Raw genomic sequence first — 14874 nt, forward strand, 5'->3', positions numbered from 1 at the left:
TTCTAAATAGACGGAAAGATAATTCATAATAGGTTCTAAAAATGACTACTGTCCACTCAACTTTGCTTCTAAATAGACGGAAAGATAATTCATAAAATCCCCTCCTGGACTCGGAAACAGGCATTCTCAACAAGGGCTAATGGGACGTCACAGACATTTTGGGGATCAGGAAAAAGTCCTACCTCTTCTTTCGTCTTTTTGGATAAAACGCGCAGCCAGTCTCCTATCATACTAAGGACAGCTGCGAAGTAGGCAAGGCCAACAAGGATCCAAAACCACACCAACGGCTTATACCACTCTCGGTAGTTGATGCCAGCATTTCCCCCTGAAAACAAGCAAATGGTACTTTAACAAGCAAATGGTCAGCAGTTGATCTTCACAGAGCACGTTCCAGTTTGTGGAGAACACTATCATTCCATAATCCAGGGAGAGCCATTAGGTTTACAGGATACAAAACAAAAGCTGGAGGCTTGCTTATAGCTTAATTTCTTTGATTCTTAACCACTAAAAATAAACCTCAATTCTGCAACAGAGAAATGTCAGTAGCCACTTGGAGTTATCTACTCTCACTGGCAAAGAATTGGACTTCACAGAAAAAGTATCTCTGATGTCAGCCCACCTGTCGTTCTGTTTTTACCAAACTTCTCTAAATGTACCTTACCACTGTGAGGGTTCAGCATGGCAGTACACCCTGTCACTCAAACAAAGACAGGAGGATCCACTGTCAATTCAAGACCAGCCTGGACTATACAGTGAGTTCCAGGTGAGCCAGAGCTACGTAATGAGAACTTGACTCTTCAAAGGAGAGAAGGGAGGTGGGCAGGGGGAACAAGGAGTAGGAGGAGGAAGAAGGGGAGAGAACAGGGAAGAGGGAGAAGCCAGAATGGGAGGGGAAAGGAGGGTAGAGGAAAGAGTGGAGGCAGAGAAGGGGAAGAAAGGGAGAGGAAGAGTGAGATTTCAAGCACTTGGAATTGTTTCCTTCGAAATTCTGCCTGCATTTACCAAGAAAACGAGTGGGTGGAAAATGAAGTAGAATTAGATGTGACAACATTACTGAGACTTTGATCCGTGAAGTAGCGATCCGATGCTAACGTAAGAGGGATGGTGTTTACATGATGCTCATCCTGGGGTCAATTAGGCCAAGCAATTAGAATCACCATATCCTAGAGCTAAACAGTACCTGTGAGACCAACTAGTTCAGTCTCATCATCGTATAAATAAGGATTACAGTAAAAAAAAAAAATCCATCAAAACAACTTGGCCTAGCGGTATTGACTAGCTATTCCAGTGAGAGAAATGGTCATTTATTCCAAATAATTAGTCAACTTGTTCTAGCCTCCGTACTAGCACTGCCGAGGGCACCACTCAGCCAGAGAGCAGGCCGGGTGCCTCTAAAACAACTCACATTAGGACACTGGGTGACGAAAGATCTCTAGCCTTTCCCCTTGGGTCATGGTTACCTCCATACCTGGCATCACCGAAACTGTGCTGAGCTCTATTGTGTCAAGAATACCTTGAAAAGCCTGGTGCACATCCACTGGGACCCATGGATCTTAATAAATCCAAACCTACTCTGCGACACAACCCATGAATTCTACGGCAACAAGAATAGGTCTGGAGATGTGCCTGAGGGGTCCTCGTGCAGAGGACCCACGTGAATGTAACTCACATTCTGGGGGATTTGACACCTTCTTTTCTGAAGGGCACCAGGTACATGCATTGTGCACATTCATAAGTACAAGGAAAAGATGATAGAAAAAAAATAGGGAGGAAAAGGATTCCCAGCTCTGGCACAAGGTTCTGAGGTGTCTGGAATCTCTTTGCTTTGGCTCAGGTGCCTTCTTTTTCTCCCCTGCGGCCAACCTTCCTCAAAATTGATGCTCATTTCATTTTCTTTGTGTGCTGGACTCACTTCTTTGTGCTCTTTCCACTTTGGATTAAGTATTTGCCTTTGCAAGTCACTAGAACCCAGACAAGACTGTCACTGGGGCAGACACTAGCCAACAACACAGACCACATCCTTCTGTGTAGACGTTCATCAGCTATGGCCAGAATGGCAAGCTCTGTGTGCAGTCCCGCTCAGAGCTGTGAAATACTGCGGTGCCACTAGGCTGTCCCCAAGTGGGTCAGCTGCAAAATGAAGCAACAATCAATCCCGAGTGGTTTGCATTTCCAGTTGTATTCTAGTAGAGGTGATACCCAGTAAGATCAAGGTGACCACCAGCTCTTGGTCATCTACATCATTTGAATAGTCCAGCAATCCTCCCTGTCAGTCAGAATATTGACCCTCCACATCCACAAGTTGTCTGGGTGAATTCAACCAGAGGTAGACACGTGTGTACCTTTTTCTTCTCATCAGTCGCTAAATACTATAGTGTGCTGACTGTTTGCATAGCATTCACATTGCATTAAGTACAAGACATCTGCACACAGATGGTTTAACATGCACAAGACTATGCGTGTCAATTCTGGGTAAAAGTTACATTGTTTCTCATGAGGGGCCTGAGCATCTGCTGATTTTAGTGTCTACAGGATTCCCATAGTCAATCCTCTGGAGGTACCAAGTGCACTCTATTAATAAATACACTGATGAAAACTCCCACTGAGTACATTCTCCACAAATACTCAACAGGTCGATCCACGTGAGCTCTGAGAACTGGACTTTGGCAGAGACTGAAAGAACAGCCCAGCAATTTCAAAAGCACTTGCTGCACAAGCATGAGAACCTGAGCTGGGATCCCAGCACCCGCCTCCCAAGCTGGACATCCCATGTATGCCTGTTAGCCCAGCTCCAAGCAGGACAGAAACAGAAACATTACTGGGGTTTGATAGCTTCTAGTCTAAACAACAATAACAACAACAACAAAATCTGAGCCCCATATTTAGGGAAAGACCCTGCCTCAAAAGAGTGGACAGAGAATGACAGTCAAGAACACTCAATACCTGCACCCACACACATGTGCTTATGCTCATACAGACACACATATCACATATGTATAAATTAAAGAACATGGTGCATTCCGTCAGCATTATGTATGCTAAGAGACCTTAGTCTATGGAGGCCTCTGAGTGAAAAGAAAGTACAGTTCTGTGATCTCTAGTAAGGAAGAGACCCACCCAAACGATAGAGGTCTGAGGATAAAGGGCCAGCATGTACCAAGAGTTCAGTCCACAGCAGCTAGTAATAATAACCAAAAACCATAAACGGGCTTCGAACTTTTCTCTCAGCTCACCAGGCCACTCCCAATTTTAGGAGAGCTTTCTCTTAATCAACAGTCAAGAGAAAAGCAGGGAGGAAAGGCAGAAACATTTGGCTAGTTCTCAGAGTCAGAGCTGTCCTTTGTCCTGACTGAACAGAGACAGGGGTCTGTCACCAGTGTGCAAGCTGTCTTTAGTCCTCAGGTCCGTGATATTAGCCCAGATATTGTCAAAACACCAGCTTTTGCAAATGACCCTGGGAAGTGTTTGAAATTGGTGTGAAGCAGCTCTTCCTCCTCTGCTCTCACAGGTATTTCTTCTAGATTGGAACCTCATCTGACTTTCCCCAGGGACCATCGTCTATGGATGATACAAAGGGGCGGCCTAAATATGCTTATAGAATGAATATGCTTATATGCTGAAAGTTGTTCTTTGCAGCTCGGTTTCTCCCTCAAGCTTTAGAACTCCATCCAGACCACTGTGGTTGGGTCTTGTACACAAGAAACGAGGGGGGGTGGATCCTGTGTCTGGTCAGCAGAGATAGTGACTTTCACCTCAGTGTGAGGAGCTTTCCCCTGCCTGCTTCTGTAGACCAACCTCCGTGTCAACTGCTCTTGAGTCTGATCTTTGGCTAATTATGGCCTTTATCAAGTTAACTTGGGAAACCTTAATGCAGTTGAGAAATCAAAGATTCAGTGAGAAATTTGTTTCTCCCTTACATAATTCATGCAGTGATGACAGCCAGTAAGTCAGCATCTTAAGGAGGAGGGGCCTGGCTTTCTTCTCAGGCAGAAAAAAAAATAAATAAATAAATAAATAAATAAATAAATAAATAAATAAATAAATAAATAAATAGCTTGATGCTGCTCATAGAACACTGAGTTGACAAACACTGAGCCATTTCTACTTACCTCCTCTGCAAATACCTGTTAACATGATTTTGATTCTTCCCAAAGCTGTGGACCTGGACCAAAGGCCTTGGGAATGCAGGCCAACCAGATTAGAACAGGGCTAAATCCCAACCCCCTGTCACCATGATTTGGAAAAGGACACCCAACAATGTTTTCCCCACCAAAGCTCAAGTGACTGGGAAAGTCCAGGTTGCTTACCTGCCACAAAATCACCAAAGCCTACTGTAGTCAGGGTGACCACCACGAAGTAAATGGACTCCAACGCTGTCCAGCCCTCAATGTATTTAAAAATGACAGCAGGGATTGTCACAAACACGATGCAGCCAGCCAAGATGAACAAAATAGTTGAGATGACCCGGATCTTGGTCTGACTCACTTGCTTTTTCTAGGATGACAAAGGAATAAGAGGAACAGACAAAGTCAGAGACAGTATCCTGGATTCAGAAGACAGACACCCAGAAAGGAATGTCACTTCTGTTGTTTTTAATTTTTCTCCAGTCATAAACATGTGTGTAGAAAGAAATGTGCACTCAGACATTTCCTGGTGGTCTATGAAGACCCCACATTTGAAGTTGGAGTCTCTATGTGCTTTGCATGATCCCATTACTACAGCCCAATTCTGATCCGAGTCACTGGTGTGATTGCAATTATTTCCCAAGATCTTGTAGACATGGTTTTATGTGTTACTAATATACCTGGGATCTGACATTCAGGGCTCCTCACACATTGGCAGGGTGGAGAATAATAGGTTAGGGGAGGGAGAAATGACATTGGTTTGCTAGAGGCAGTAAAATCGTCGCCCGCATTCTTTGTGTCTCCCAACAAATGAGGGGAAACAAAAGAAAATGGAGTCATAACAGAAAAAAAACCCACCATCCCTCATTTGTGGCAGGCTCCAACCAAGCTTTAGTATATCTCTTTATCCACTGTGAAATGTGTATTACTCTAAGCACATGTTGAGTTGAGTTTCTAAGCACACGTTGAGTTGAGTTACTGCTGTGGTCATAATGTGTGTTGGCTGCATCACCATACATAACAGGAGATGAGTCCAAATGAAAGGTCTTTTTCTAAAAAGTCAGTGGGACCCTCCTCCTGTGCCCACTTCTAAAGGAGCCATCAGTTGGGTAGTAAAAATGCATGAAGACTGGGAATTATATTGATACAAATGAACCATACCAGCATAATCCAAGGTGGATATGCCTCACCCTTGGTAGGGCCCTCTGATGCACTATGGTCTAACCTGCCTTGCCTCTCATGGGAATCTTCTCCGGACTCCCAAAACTGATGCTAGAGAAGATGACTCTGTCATTGAGAGACTTGAATGCCATTTAATGACATAAATTTATGAAGCGGGTGCTTACCACCAGACTAGGTGGCCTGGCTACATTGCCTAGGTTATTTTTGGCAAGCACTTGGGGACAATGTAGGAAATCTGCTTCCTGTTCTTTGCTCTCAAGAGCACAGACAGGCCAGTTGCACTCATATTCTTCATTTGACTGATATAAAACAGACACCAAGAGGGGCCAAGGGACTTGCACAAAAGGATGCTGTAATGAGGGTCAGAGCCCAGATTAGAATTCTGATGTAATTAAGTCTCAGCCCTGCACTTGATGATGGAAACAGCTCCCAGGTTACTCAACAATTGATTAGCTCAAAGAAAATTGCCAAAGAAAGTCGACCCTCTCTAACACGGGACATCAGATACAACCCTCCCGAAGAACAGGCCATCTTGTGTCCGTTATGGAAAGACTAGGGATGAAAAGTAGTCGGTGTATAAACTGTCTGGGAAAGGCTAAAGAAATACAAAGCAAGTCATCCTCTGACTACTGGGAGGGCAGTTAGCATATAAAGTGTGAGCGGGCTGTGGGCAACAATTTAACCTATAGTGCCTGTCTCCTCATATCTTCAGGAGGGCCTTCTGGGAAAAAAAAATGCTGATATTGATATAGCAAGATCAATGAAAATACCATCTTTTCCTTGAAGTGTCACAGGAGAGATTGGTCACCTGAGAATCACAGAGGATGCTCTGCCCATTTTGGGAATTACTGTGTTGAATGCCAGAGCATTGAGGAGAGGCAGCTGAGCCCCTCTGACAGTCCAGGAACTTACTAGTCTGGTTTAGTTTGTAACCAAGAGTCCAAAATGAGATTTCATGGCAGGTTATTATGTTCATCTAATTGCTGGCAAGGGGACTGCCCCCCCCCTTTGTGTAGATCCTCCTCCTCAAATGCATAGTGAAATTAAAGTGAATTAAATGTTTATGTAATACTTGTCAAGTCCTAGATTAGAATGTGAGCACAACTCTCATCTGAATGAGAATGTGGTTGGCACAGAAGGGTGGTGAGTATGTGGGACACTGGAATACTATCCAATCTCCTGAAATGGGCAGGAGTAGATTTGCTTGATGGAGGCGAAGGCAAGCATACAGCAAAGGCTGGGTACTGGTGCCTTGGTGGCATTGTCTGTTAGAGGGCTCACTGGCAAGGTAGACATTTCTCCTCCTGCTTCCTGCCCGCACCAACCAGACTGTTTCTGGACTCCCTGGAATTATGCTCAGAAAATATTTGGAACGTTTGATTATGTGAGAAATTTGGGAGACTTAAGAAATATTTTTGCATGACTATGACTATGTAGAGAGGTATGACATAATGCATATATCCACAAGAGATGTGAGCCCCAAGTTGTAGGAATGTCTGTTACTCTGGACATTGTTTTTGTGCTCCACTAGATAAAAGGACAAATCATCAACTGCCTTCACTGAGCATCAGCTGTCACTCTCAGTCTCAACTCATGTTGTGACTCTACAAGAATATGCTCCTGCTATAGAAGGACAGTCTAGGGACAGACTACCTGAGCCACAACTTGTCCCTATTGCTAAGCCAAGCTGAGTGACCTCATTCTCAACCTCAATACAGTGGAGATAGGAAAGTCCAGCTTGTGGAGGTGGTTTAGAAGATGAAATCTGTATAGGAGTCAGTGCAAGGTCTCCCAAGTGCTCAGTGGTTGTGAACTGGCACCTTGGGCATGAAGGCTCAAGTCTTCTGTAATGTAAGCAGTGCCAGACTTATTGTTTCTCTTTGCTGATGAGATATGTCTCCTCCTAGCTTAAGACGACTTCCACTCAGGTTCAGATCACTGACCCTTGTCCCTTCCTGGATACGTTACACCACACAATCGCATTTTCAATATTTCCTCTTTCCTTGGTTCTTCAGTGTCAACCTTATCTGAGACTCTCAGAAAATCTCAGCTCACAACATTGGTAGCAGGATTTTTGTTTGGTTGTTTCTTTGGTTGGTTTGGTTTGGTTTTTTGGGTTTTTTTTTTTCATTTGCCTTCCTGTTCACTTCCTCCTGGTCCTCATCAGCTTTCTGAAACTGCTAAGAACTGGCAATAGCATTTAGGCTGTGAGAAACAGGCTGCCAAATGGGCCTGAGAGACCTGAGTCTCACCCTTTCTGTATTCACAAACCCTGTGCCTCAGGCCACTTACAGAACGAAGCTATTTCCCTGGTGCCATCCCTAGGCAAAATTATATCACGTATGCAGCAGTGGTTGTCTGTCTGCATGGCATGTTGTAGCATGAGAAAGCTGTTGGGCGTTTCTGCCCACTCTTATCCCCCACACTCTGTAGACTGGTTAGGACAGAGGACTTGCTATTCAGATTCTTCTGCAGAAATTGATACAAAACACTAGAAAACACCATTGGACCAAACTAGTTCTTGTATCAACTGATGCTGACTATAGGAACTCTTACAAAACTCAAAGTCCATCTCGCTGTGTGCAGCTCTACTAAGAAACACGAGCCTCATAAGCAGGAGGAAAGGACCAACTTGGATAAGAATGTGTGCTTGCAGCTCTGTTTACTTATTTCAGTCCTCAGGAGGCCAACCACATGTCCAATTACTGTGGGCACCATCCCTTGCTTGTTTTTGTTTATAGAAACAATGTTATATTAGAGAGCGTGCAGATATTTCTGTTCATTCACTGGCTATTTTTTCCAATTGAATTTTTTTTTTACTCCTTTGTAATAATACCTGCTTTTCTCCTCATTTTTATGAGATTTCTTAGAATTTTGACATACACTATCCAGATTGCTCTGTCTGCCTTAGGAGTATTTTTAGTGTGTGTTTTTATCCAGGACATTGGAGATTTTAGTCAAAGACATTGAAACAAAATTGCCAGAAATAGGAGCTAGATGTGCCGAGCCCTCCTTTGTGGTATAGCTGGGCTTTGTTGAGATTCACATATGTCACCATGGTAATACAATTGAACTGAGGATAATTTCTCCCCGTGGAAAGACAATGGGCACTGTCTTGGTAAAGATCGGCTTTTATTTTCGTTTTATGTTTTCTGCCAATTTCGTGTAAAAGGCCTAAAACAATAGTTCCAACCTGGCAGCAAATAGCCACAAAGCATAAGCAACCCTAGAGACTTAAAGAAGTTTGAACACCATTGTCCATCGTGGCAACATTCCAAACACATATTAGTGAGCTCATAAAGAAAAACCTCCATGGAGACCACATACAACCCCTAAAATTCAAATATGCAAATGGACTGAAAGGCTGGAAAACATTCCATTTCTGTGTTGGGCCCTTTTGGGGCCTTGAACTATACCTCAGCCCCCAGAAAAAGATGAAGGCCAAAGAAAAGATGAAGGCCGACACCCCAGTCCCCGAGGATAAGCTGAAGGCTGTGGGACCCCTCTTCAGGGGAAGTATTAGCTAATGGAGAAACCTAAGTTACACAAAGTTGCTGGCTGCAGCCCATTCCCCAACCCATAGTCATACAGAGAATGTTGACCACCCAAGTTCCCCTGTCAGCTGGGTAATATTTCAGATAGCCCTTGCGGTTAGCAAAGAGTCAGCAGATGTCTGGAAGATATAATTAGGGGGGTTTTTGCTATCTCCCTTAGACAATAATAGCCTATCACCTAGTCTTTAGCCATTTATGATATAGGATACATAATTTTATATTTTGAGACTGTAACGTTGTGACTGTTTTGTGGTTTTTGTCCTTATAAACCCCTTACAATAGTAGACGGGATCCTTTTCCCTACATCTGCTGTGTCAGACTGTGAGGCAGAGGATCCGTGCTAGCCCGTACTTTGATACAAAACCTTGCTTAGCATTTAGGAAGTATGGCTCCATGTTGGTCTTCTTGGGGGTATTCTAGGACTCGGGCACAACAGACAATCTGTATATCAATATAGATATAGAGATAGAGATGAATATATATAGATGTGTTACATCCAGCCTGATACATGTCATGGATTGGTCAACTCAGTACAGTTGAAACCCAAAGGGAAATGATGAAATAATATAATAATCCTGGTCCAGAGACTTCCAGGCTTTCTACCAAATGCCACAGATTCGAAGTTGGTATGGCTCCATTTTCTTTCTTAGTGTTGTGCCCAGATTGCGACCCCAAGGGAGACCGCCAAAAACCAGAGACGGGACTGTAATTAGCAAGATTTTATTTGTAAGCATAATACAAGCTAGCTTCGGAACTCATCTCCAAAACCCCTTGCAGCAAGGTAGAGAGAAGTTAGAGCTCCTCTGTGGAGTTAGCTTTTAAAGGCAGGAGAAACACAAGCCGCCCTTCAGGGCGGTCAGGGGGTGTTGAAGGTCTTTGCTTTCTCTCCCAGCTTCTTCATTGTTCTTAGAGCAAGGCCACCCTGTTTCTCAGTCAGGCCAGGCGTAATTTATCAGGTGGGATGAGGAAGGCCACTCTCTTCCTGGGAACAAGCTAATCTGGGTTTCTATTTTTGAAACATTCTGCTAGGAAATTTCTTCTCGATCCTTCGATTTCCAACAGCTGGGCACCAAGGGGTTGGTTTTATCTAAGATGTTAACTCCAGCTCTGGCCATCTTCATCTCCAGGAGTTTTGGGTTTATGCTAATCTGTTCATGGTCTTGATGCACGCCGCTGGCCGCTCAGGTGTCTTAACCTCTCTGGGTGGCTGCTAAAGGTATTCTAATTTCTTAGAGAAATCTTGTCCTGGCCTTCTGGAGAGGTGCAGTTGCAGATTTGATTTGTAGTCACATTATCAAAGCAGCTGGAGTATCTCTTAACTCAGTTCTTACTTTCTAAAGATATGTCAATCAGAATATCCATTTCAACATCTCTGGGCTTCATACTTCCGTGCAAACGATATTGCTCATTTTCACATTCACAGGCACTTCTTTGTGTCATATTTTAGAGGTTGTTTTCTTTTTTAAAAAACCTAGCTCAACTCTAAGTCATTTTTCTTCTTTCCTTGCACTAAAGTACACAATCGAAGGTGTATTTTCTCAGTACAATCATTGTGTGACACTTCCTAGAGAGCTAGGGCACCAACAACAAAGCAAAGTAACAGCACCATAAAAGTCTGGCTTAGCACACCAGAGTGTTCGCTGGGGTTATATACAGGAAAATAGGAGAGGAGAGGAGTTACTTTTAGGACCATGGATTACTCAGAAGAAACTCACCAGAAAGCTCACTTCAGCATGGCTGGCAGCTCAAGCTGTGTTCCTGGAGCAACCCGCAGGATGCTCTTCCAATTGCAGATGCTCCTATAACCCCTTTTGGAGAAACTTTGTGAATCTTGTAACTTCCAGGAGCTTCCTGTGCCCTCAAGTTTCCCCAGTATTCTGACAGAGTTCAATTAATTAAAGTTTTCGAAGCCTCCCTCCTCCTCCTAGCAGGGAATGTTTGATTCAGAGGAAATAGCTACATGTGTTCTTTTATAAAATTTTCCTTATCTGCCTCAGATAACATTTTTTCAGCATTGGATTTTTCCTGCTTGATTTTTGTGGGACTTAACGTATTTATTTTTGTAAAGCTAGTGGGGAATTGCCAAGCTGTGTAGTTGTCCTCGCAACTTTGCCCGATTTTCATACAGCCTATATTTTAGGTCCGTGCCTCTTCCAGCTGGGCATCAAAGTTAAAATCATCCTCTTTTGAGGGACGTAGGACCAGGACCACCGGTACAGGATTTCTTGGAAAACCTACTCCATTTACCGATTGCATGTGTGTCTGCTTCTTTATAAATTGAAATTTGGCTGTCTTTCATCTGCACTCCCTTTACAAGAAGTTAAAGTAGGATGAAAGGTCCCTGCTTTTTCCATCCATAGCTGTATTTTCGGTCTGGCAGTCACTGTGTTTTATGATGAACACATCGGAGAGCAGTGTTACCCCTGGCGTCCGTGACATTTGAATCTGCACTATGTTCCAGCAGACTAGATGTTCTCGTCGCTGGTGTGTAGTCTATGAGTATGAGTAGTGTTGTTGTAGACCGTCACGTCCATGCAGTACTTCTACTATGGAAGGTACCTGGTCTAGATGTCTCTTGTTATTTCTTATCCTGACCATTTCACGTCAGGTGCAACCACCATCCTCCACTTGCAGAGGACCAGCTGGAGGATTGGCCTTCTCAACCCCGCTCCTCCCTGCTGGGATATCCAGCGCAGCTCCTTCACAGGTCCACTTCTCAGCTTCGTTTTTTCTATTTCCTTTATATTCGGGGCAGCATCCTGATCACAGTCTTTTTTTTTTTTTTTTTCAATAGAAAAGTGTGGGCCTTCAGCTTTGGTGCTTTTTCTTGTGAATCAGTCCAGCACAGCAACACAATAAGGGCTTTCTGCGAAGCCCCGCCCACTGCTTCTGAGCCTCCTTCTGTTTCACTTTGACCTTGGCTGTGCCCTGATAGCAGACCACCATTTTGAAGGGTGAAGCGACAGTGTGACCCTTTCGTCTGAACAAGAGGACTCTGACTTGTGTACTTCCAAAGCGCACTCCCTGTGTCCTGCCCCATGCTTATTTATGGTAGCCCTAGACAGGGTGCTGGAAACCCCAGGCCACCTGCTGGAGTCCCTGCAGGGACTGGTGGACAGAGAAAGCTCTGGGAAGAAGAAAGGTGGAGTCTCCAGCCAGATGTGGAGAAGGCAGGATGGGCAAGATGGAGATGAGACAACGAAGCACATGGAAGAATGTAAAGCTAAAAATATGGGCTAATTTAAGTTCTAAGAGCTAATTAGGAACATGTCTGAGCCAAAGCTAAGCTTTCATAATTAATAAATCTCTGTGTTTTTTGTTTTTTTTTTTTTTGTGAGCTGGCAGGGCCCAAAGGAAAGTTCAACCTCACAACTCTGGGTTTATATTAGGAAACCCATCTGTTCACAGCTAAACCAATATTCACCAAATATTGAGAGAATACATTGGGCTTCAATTTCTCTTTGCTTGTTTGTTTTTCAAGACTGTGTAACAGTCCTGGCTGTACTGTAACTCACTTTGTAACAAAACAGTGTCTTCACACTTGTTGAGACCCACCTGTCTCTGCCTCCCAAGTGCTGGGATTAAAGGGTGGCCACCACGGACCAGCTAAGCTTCAATTTCGATTACCATGATTTTTATTGATTATTTGGGAATTTTACATTATGCACCACAACACAGCTCTTTTCCCAGTTCCTCCGTATCTGCCCCACACCCTTGTAGTGTCACCTCCAAAAGAAAAATTTTAAAATATTAATTAAAAACAAAAACAAAAAAAAAAACACTTCGATCCTCCATCTTTCTCCTCTCCAGCACCTCTTCACTTGCCTGAGAGGCATTGGGAGCTGTGTTGTGTCGTGCAGTGTACCCTTTTGTACACGCAGCTTTACTTGCAAGTGTTCACTGAAATGAGTTGTTGGTCTGATTCTGATTCAAGGCCTCTGGTACACCATCATCAATACTAGACCCTCACCAAAACTCCCTTCAGATGTTCTGCTGTTGCCCTGAGTCACTCAGATCCTGCAGTTATGTTTCCTAAAGACCAGTCCCTTCACATATTCTGGCAGGTCATAGGTAGGATAGATGTTGGGGTGGGCCAACTCAAAGCCCTCAATGTGGGTCTGGATGGTCAATGATTTGGTGGCCACTGGGACCACCTCCCTCAGGTAAGGGATAGAGCCAGTTCTTCTATGTCCATGTCATTGGAGCCAGCTCTCCCAGGCCCATGGTGAGCCATCTCTCCTGCCTGTGGGACCAGCTCTCCCACAAGGGGCAGCGCCAGCTCTCCGAGGGTCAGCAGAAGGGCAGTGCTGGATCAGAACAGCCCAGGTTTTTCAATAATGCATGGTTCTTCTTCTTATTTTTTTTTGAAAGAGGGTTTACTGGCATAACAGCCCTGGTTGTCCTGGAACTAGCTCTTGTTAACCAGACAGGCCTCAGACTCATAGAGATAGACCTATCTCTGCATCCCAAGGGGCGGGGGGATTAAAGGCGTGTGCCACCACCCACCCCCCCCCCCCCCCCCCCCCGACCCTTTTCTCTTTTTGCTCTCTCCAGTCCTCTCTTCTCCGCGGCTCTCTTAGCTCTCCCGCACTTAGCGCCAGTGCGAGGCAGGGTCAGCATTCCCAGGGCCAGCAAGGGGCAGGACCCCCCCCCCCCCCCCGTTCACTATGTATGGTTCCTATGGCCCCCTGTGGTAACATGGGCCACAGAGACTAACATGGACCCCAGCTGCAACAGAACCATGGACCCATGCATTGCCCTTGGCAGTACCCCAAGCCCAGATGTCAGCATGGCCCTACGTGGCAGTGCAGGTCACTCAGATCTATATGGTCCCTGTTGTCATGACTCAGCCATATGGTCTCAGGTAGCTGACCAGACCCTGGGCATCTGCATAGCCCTTGGTGGTAACTGGAGTCACAAGCTTCAATTTTTTTTTAAAGATCTGTGTGTTTTATTATTTTAAGCATATGGGTGTTTGGTCTACTGTTATTTGTAGTTGATGTTTTTCTTTTTTCTTTTTACTCTTTACTCTTTGCTCGTTGGGGACCTGGTCAGTCAGCTCTCAAACACAGGAGTCTTAGTTTTACTTAGAAATGTTCAACCTTAGCTTGGCTTGTTTCTATTCAGCTTTTCTTAAATTATCCCATCTACCTTTGGCCTCTGGGCTTTTCATCTCTCTCTATTGTATTTGCCTTTCTTTACTTCTTGCTCTGTGGCTTACTGTGTAGCTGGATGGCTGGCCCCTGAGATCCTCTTATCCTTCTCCTTTTTTGTGACTCCTTGATCCTCTTTCCAGATTCCTCCTCCTAATCTCTCTGCCTGCCAACCCCACCTATTTCCCTCTCCTGCTAGCTATTAGCCATTCAGCTCTTTATTAAGCCAATCAGGTGTTTTAGACAGGCAAAGTAACACAGCTTCTCAGAGTTAAACAAATGCTACGTAAAAGAATACAACACATCCTTGCCTCATTAAACAAATATTCCACAGCATAAACCAATGTAACACATCTTCAACTAATATTCCACAACACTTACTAGTTTATACTTTCTGTAACAAAGGAGGAATGTGACTTATTGGGCTCTTTCAAAGACACCGGGCACCCCCAACAATCCTTTACCAGTACTCCCCTGTACAACCATGTTTTGGGTTTTGAAAAAAGTGTCTCCAGCCCCTGACTCAGAGTCACCACACAGCCTACAGCAGATTGGCCAATTCAGTGCTCTCTTAGTTTTAACAATGCAAAATGTTTAAGCGTCTGGGGCTTGATAGGTGGCACATTGGCTAAAGACCAACTGACTGCTCTTACGGAGGACCCAGGTTCCGTCCCCAGTACCCGTGTGGCAGCTCACAACCACCTGTTCAGTCAGTTCCAGGGAATCTGATACCTTCTTCTGGCCCGCGTGGGCATCAGGTATTATTCTTAAAAAATAAATGGGGTTCCCCCACCCGCCTGGCGGGCTCACAGAGCAGCAGCAAACTCCAGCGGTTCCCCAGCGGTGCCGGGCGCCGGCTCT

At 44.6% G+C, this 14874-nt stretch overlaps 1 protein-coding gene across 1 annotated transcript in view; it reads right to left on the reverse strand.

Annotated features, from left to right (window-relative positions):
* Nucleotides 1–14874, reverse strand: part of Kcnk10 (potassium two pore domain channel subfamily K member 10) — a 135687-nt gene that overhangs the window by 7844 nt on the left and 112969 nt on the right. Inside the window, exons 5-6 of the mRNA XM_005343428.2 lie at nt 4308–4494; nt 183–325 (exon numbers count right to left, since the gene is read on the reverse strand). Of these exons, the coding sequence (XP_005343485.1) occupies nt 183–325; nt 4308–4494 (330 nt within the window). The remainder of the gene's footprint in view (nt 1–182; nt 326–4307; nt 4495–14874) is intronic.

Source organism: Microtus ochrogaster, chromosome 1, assembly GCF_000317375.1.
Source record: "Microtus ochrogaster isolate Prairie Vole_2 chromosome 1, MicOch1.0, whole genome shotgun sequence".
NCBI lineage: Eukaryota > Metazoa > Chordata > Mammalia > Rodentia > Cricetidae > Microtus > Microtus ochrogaster.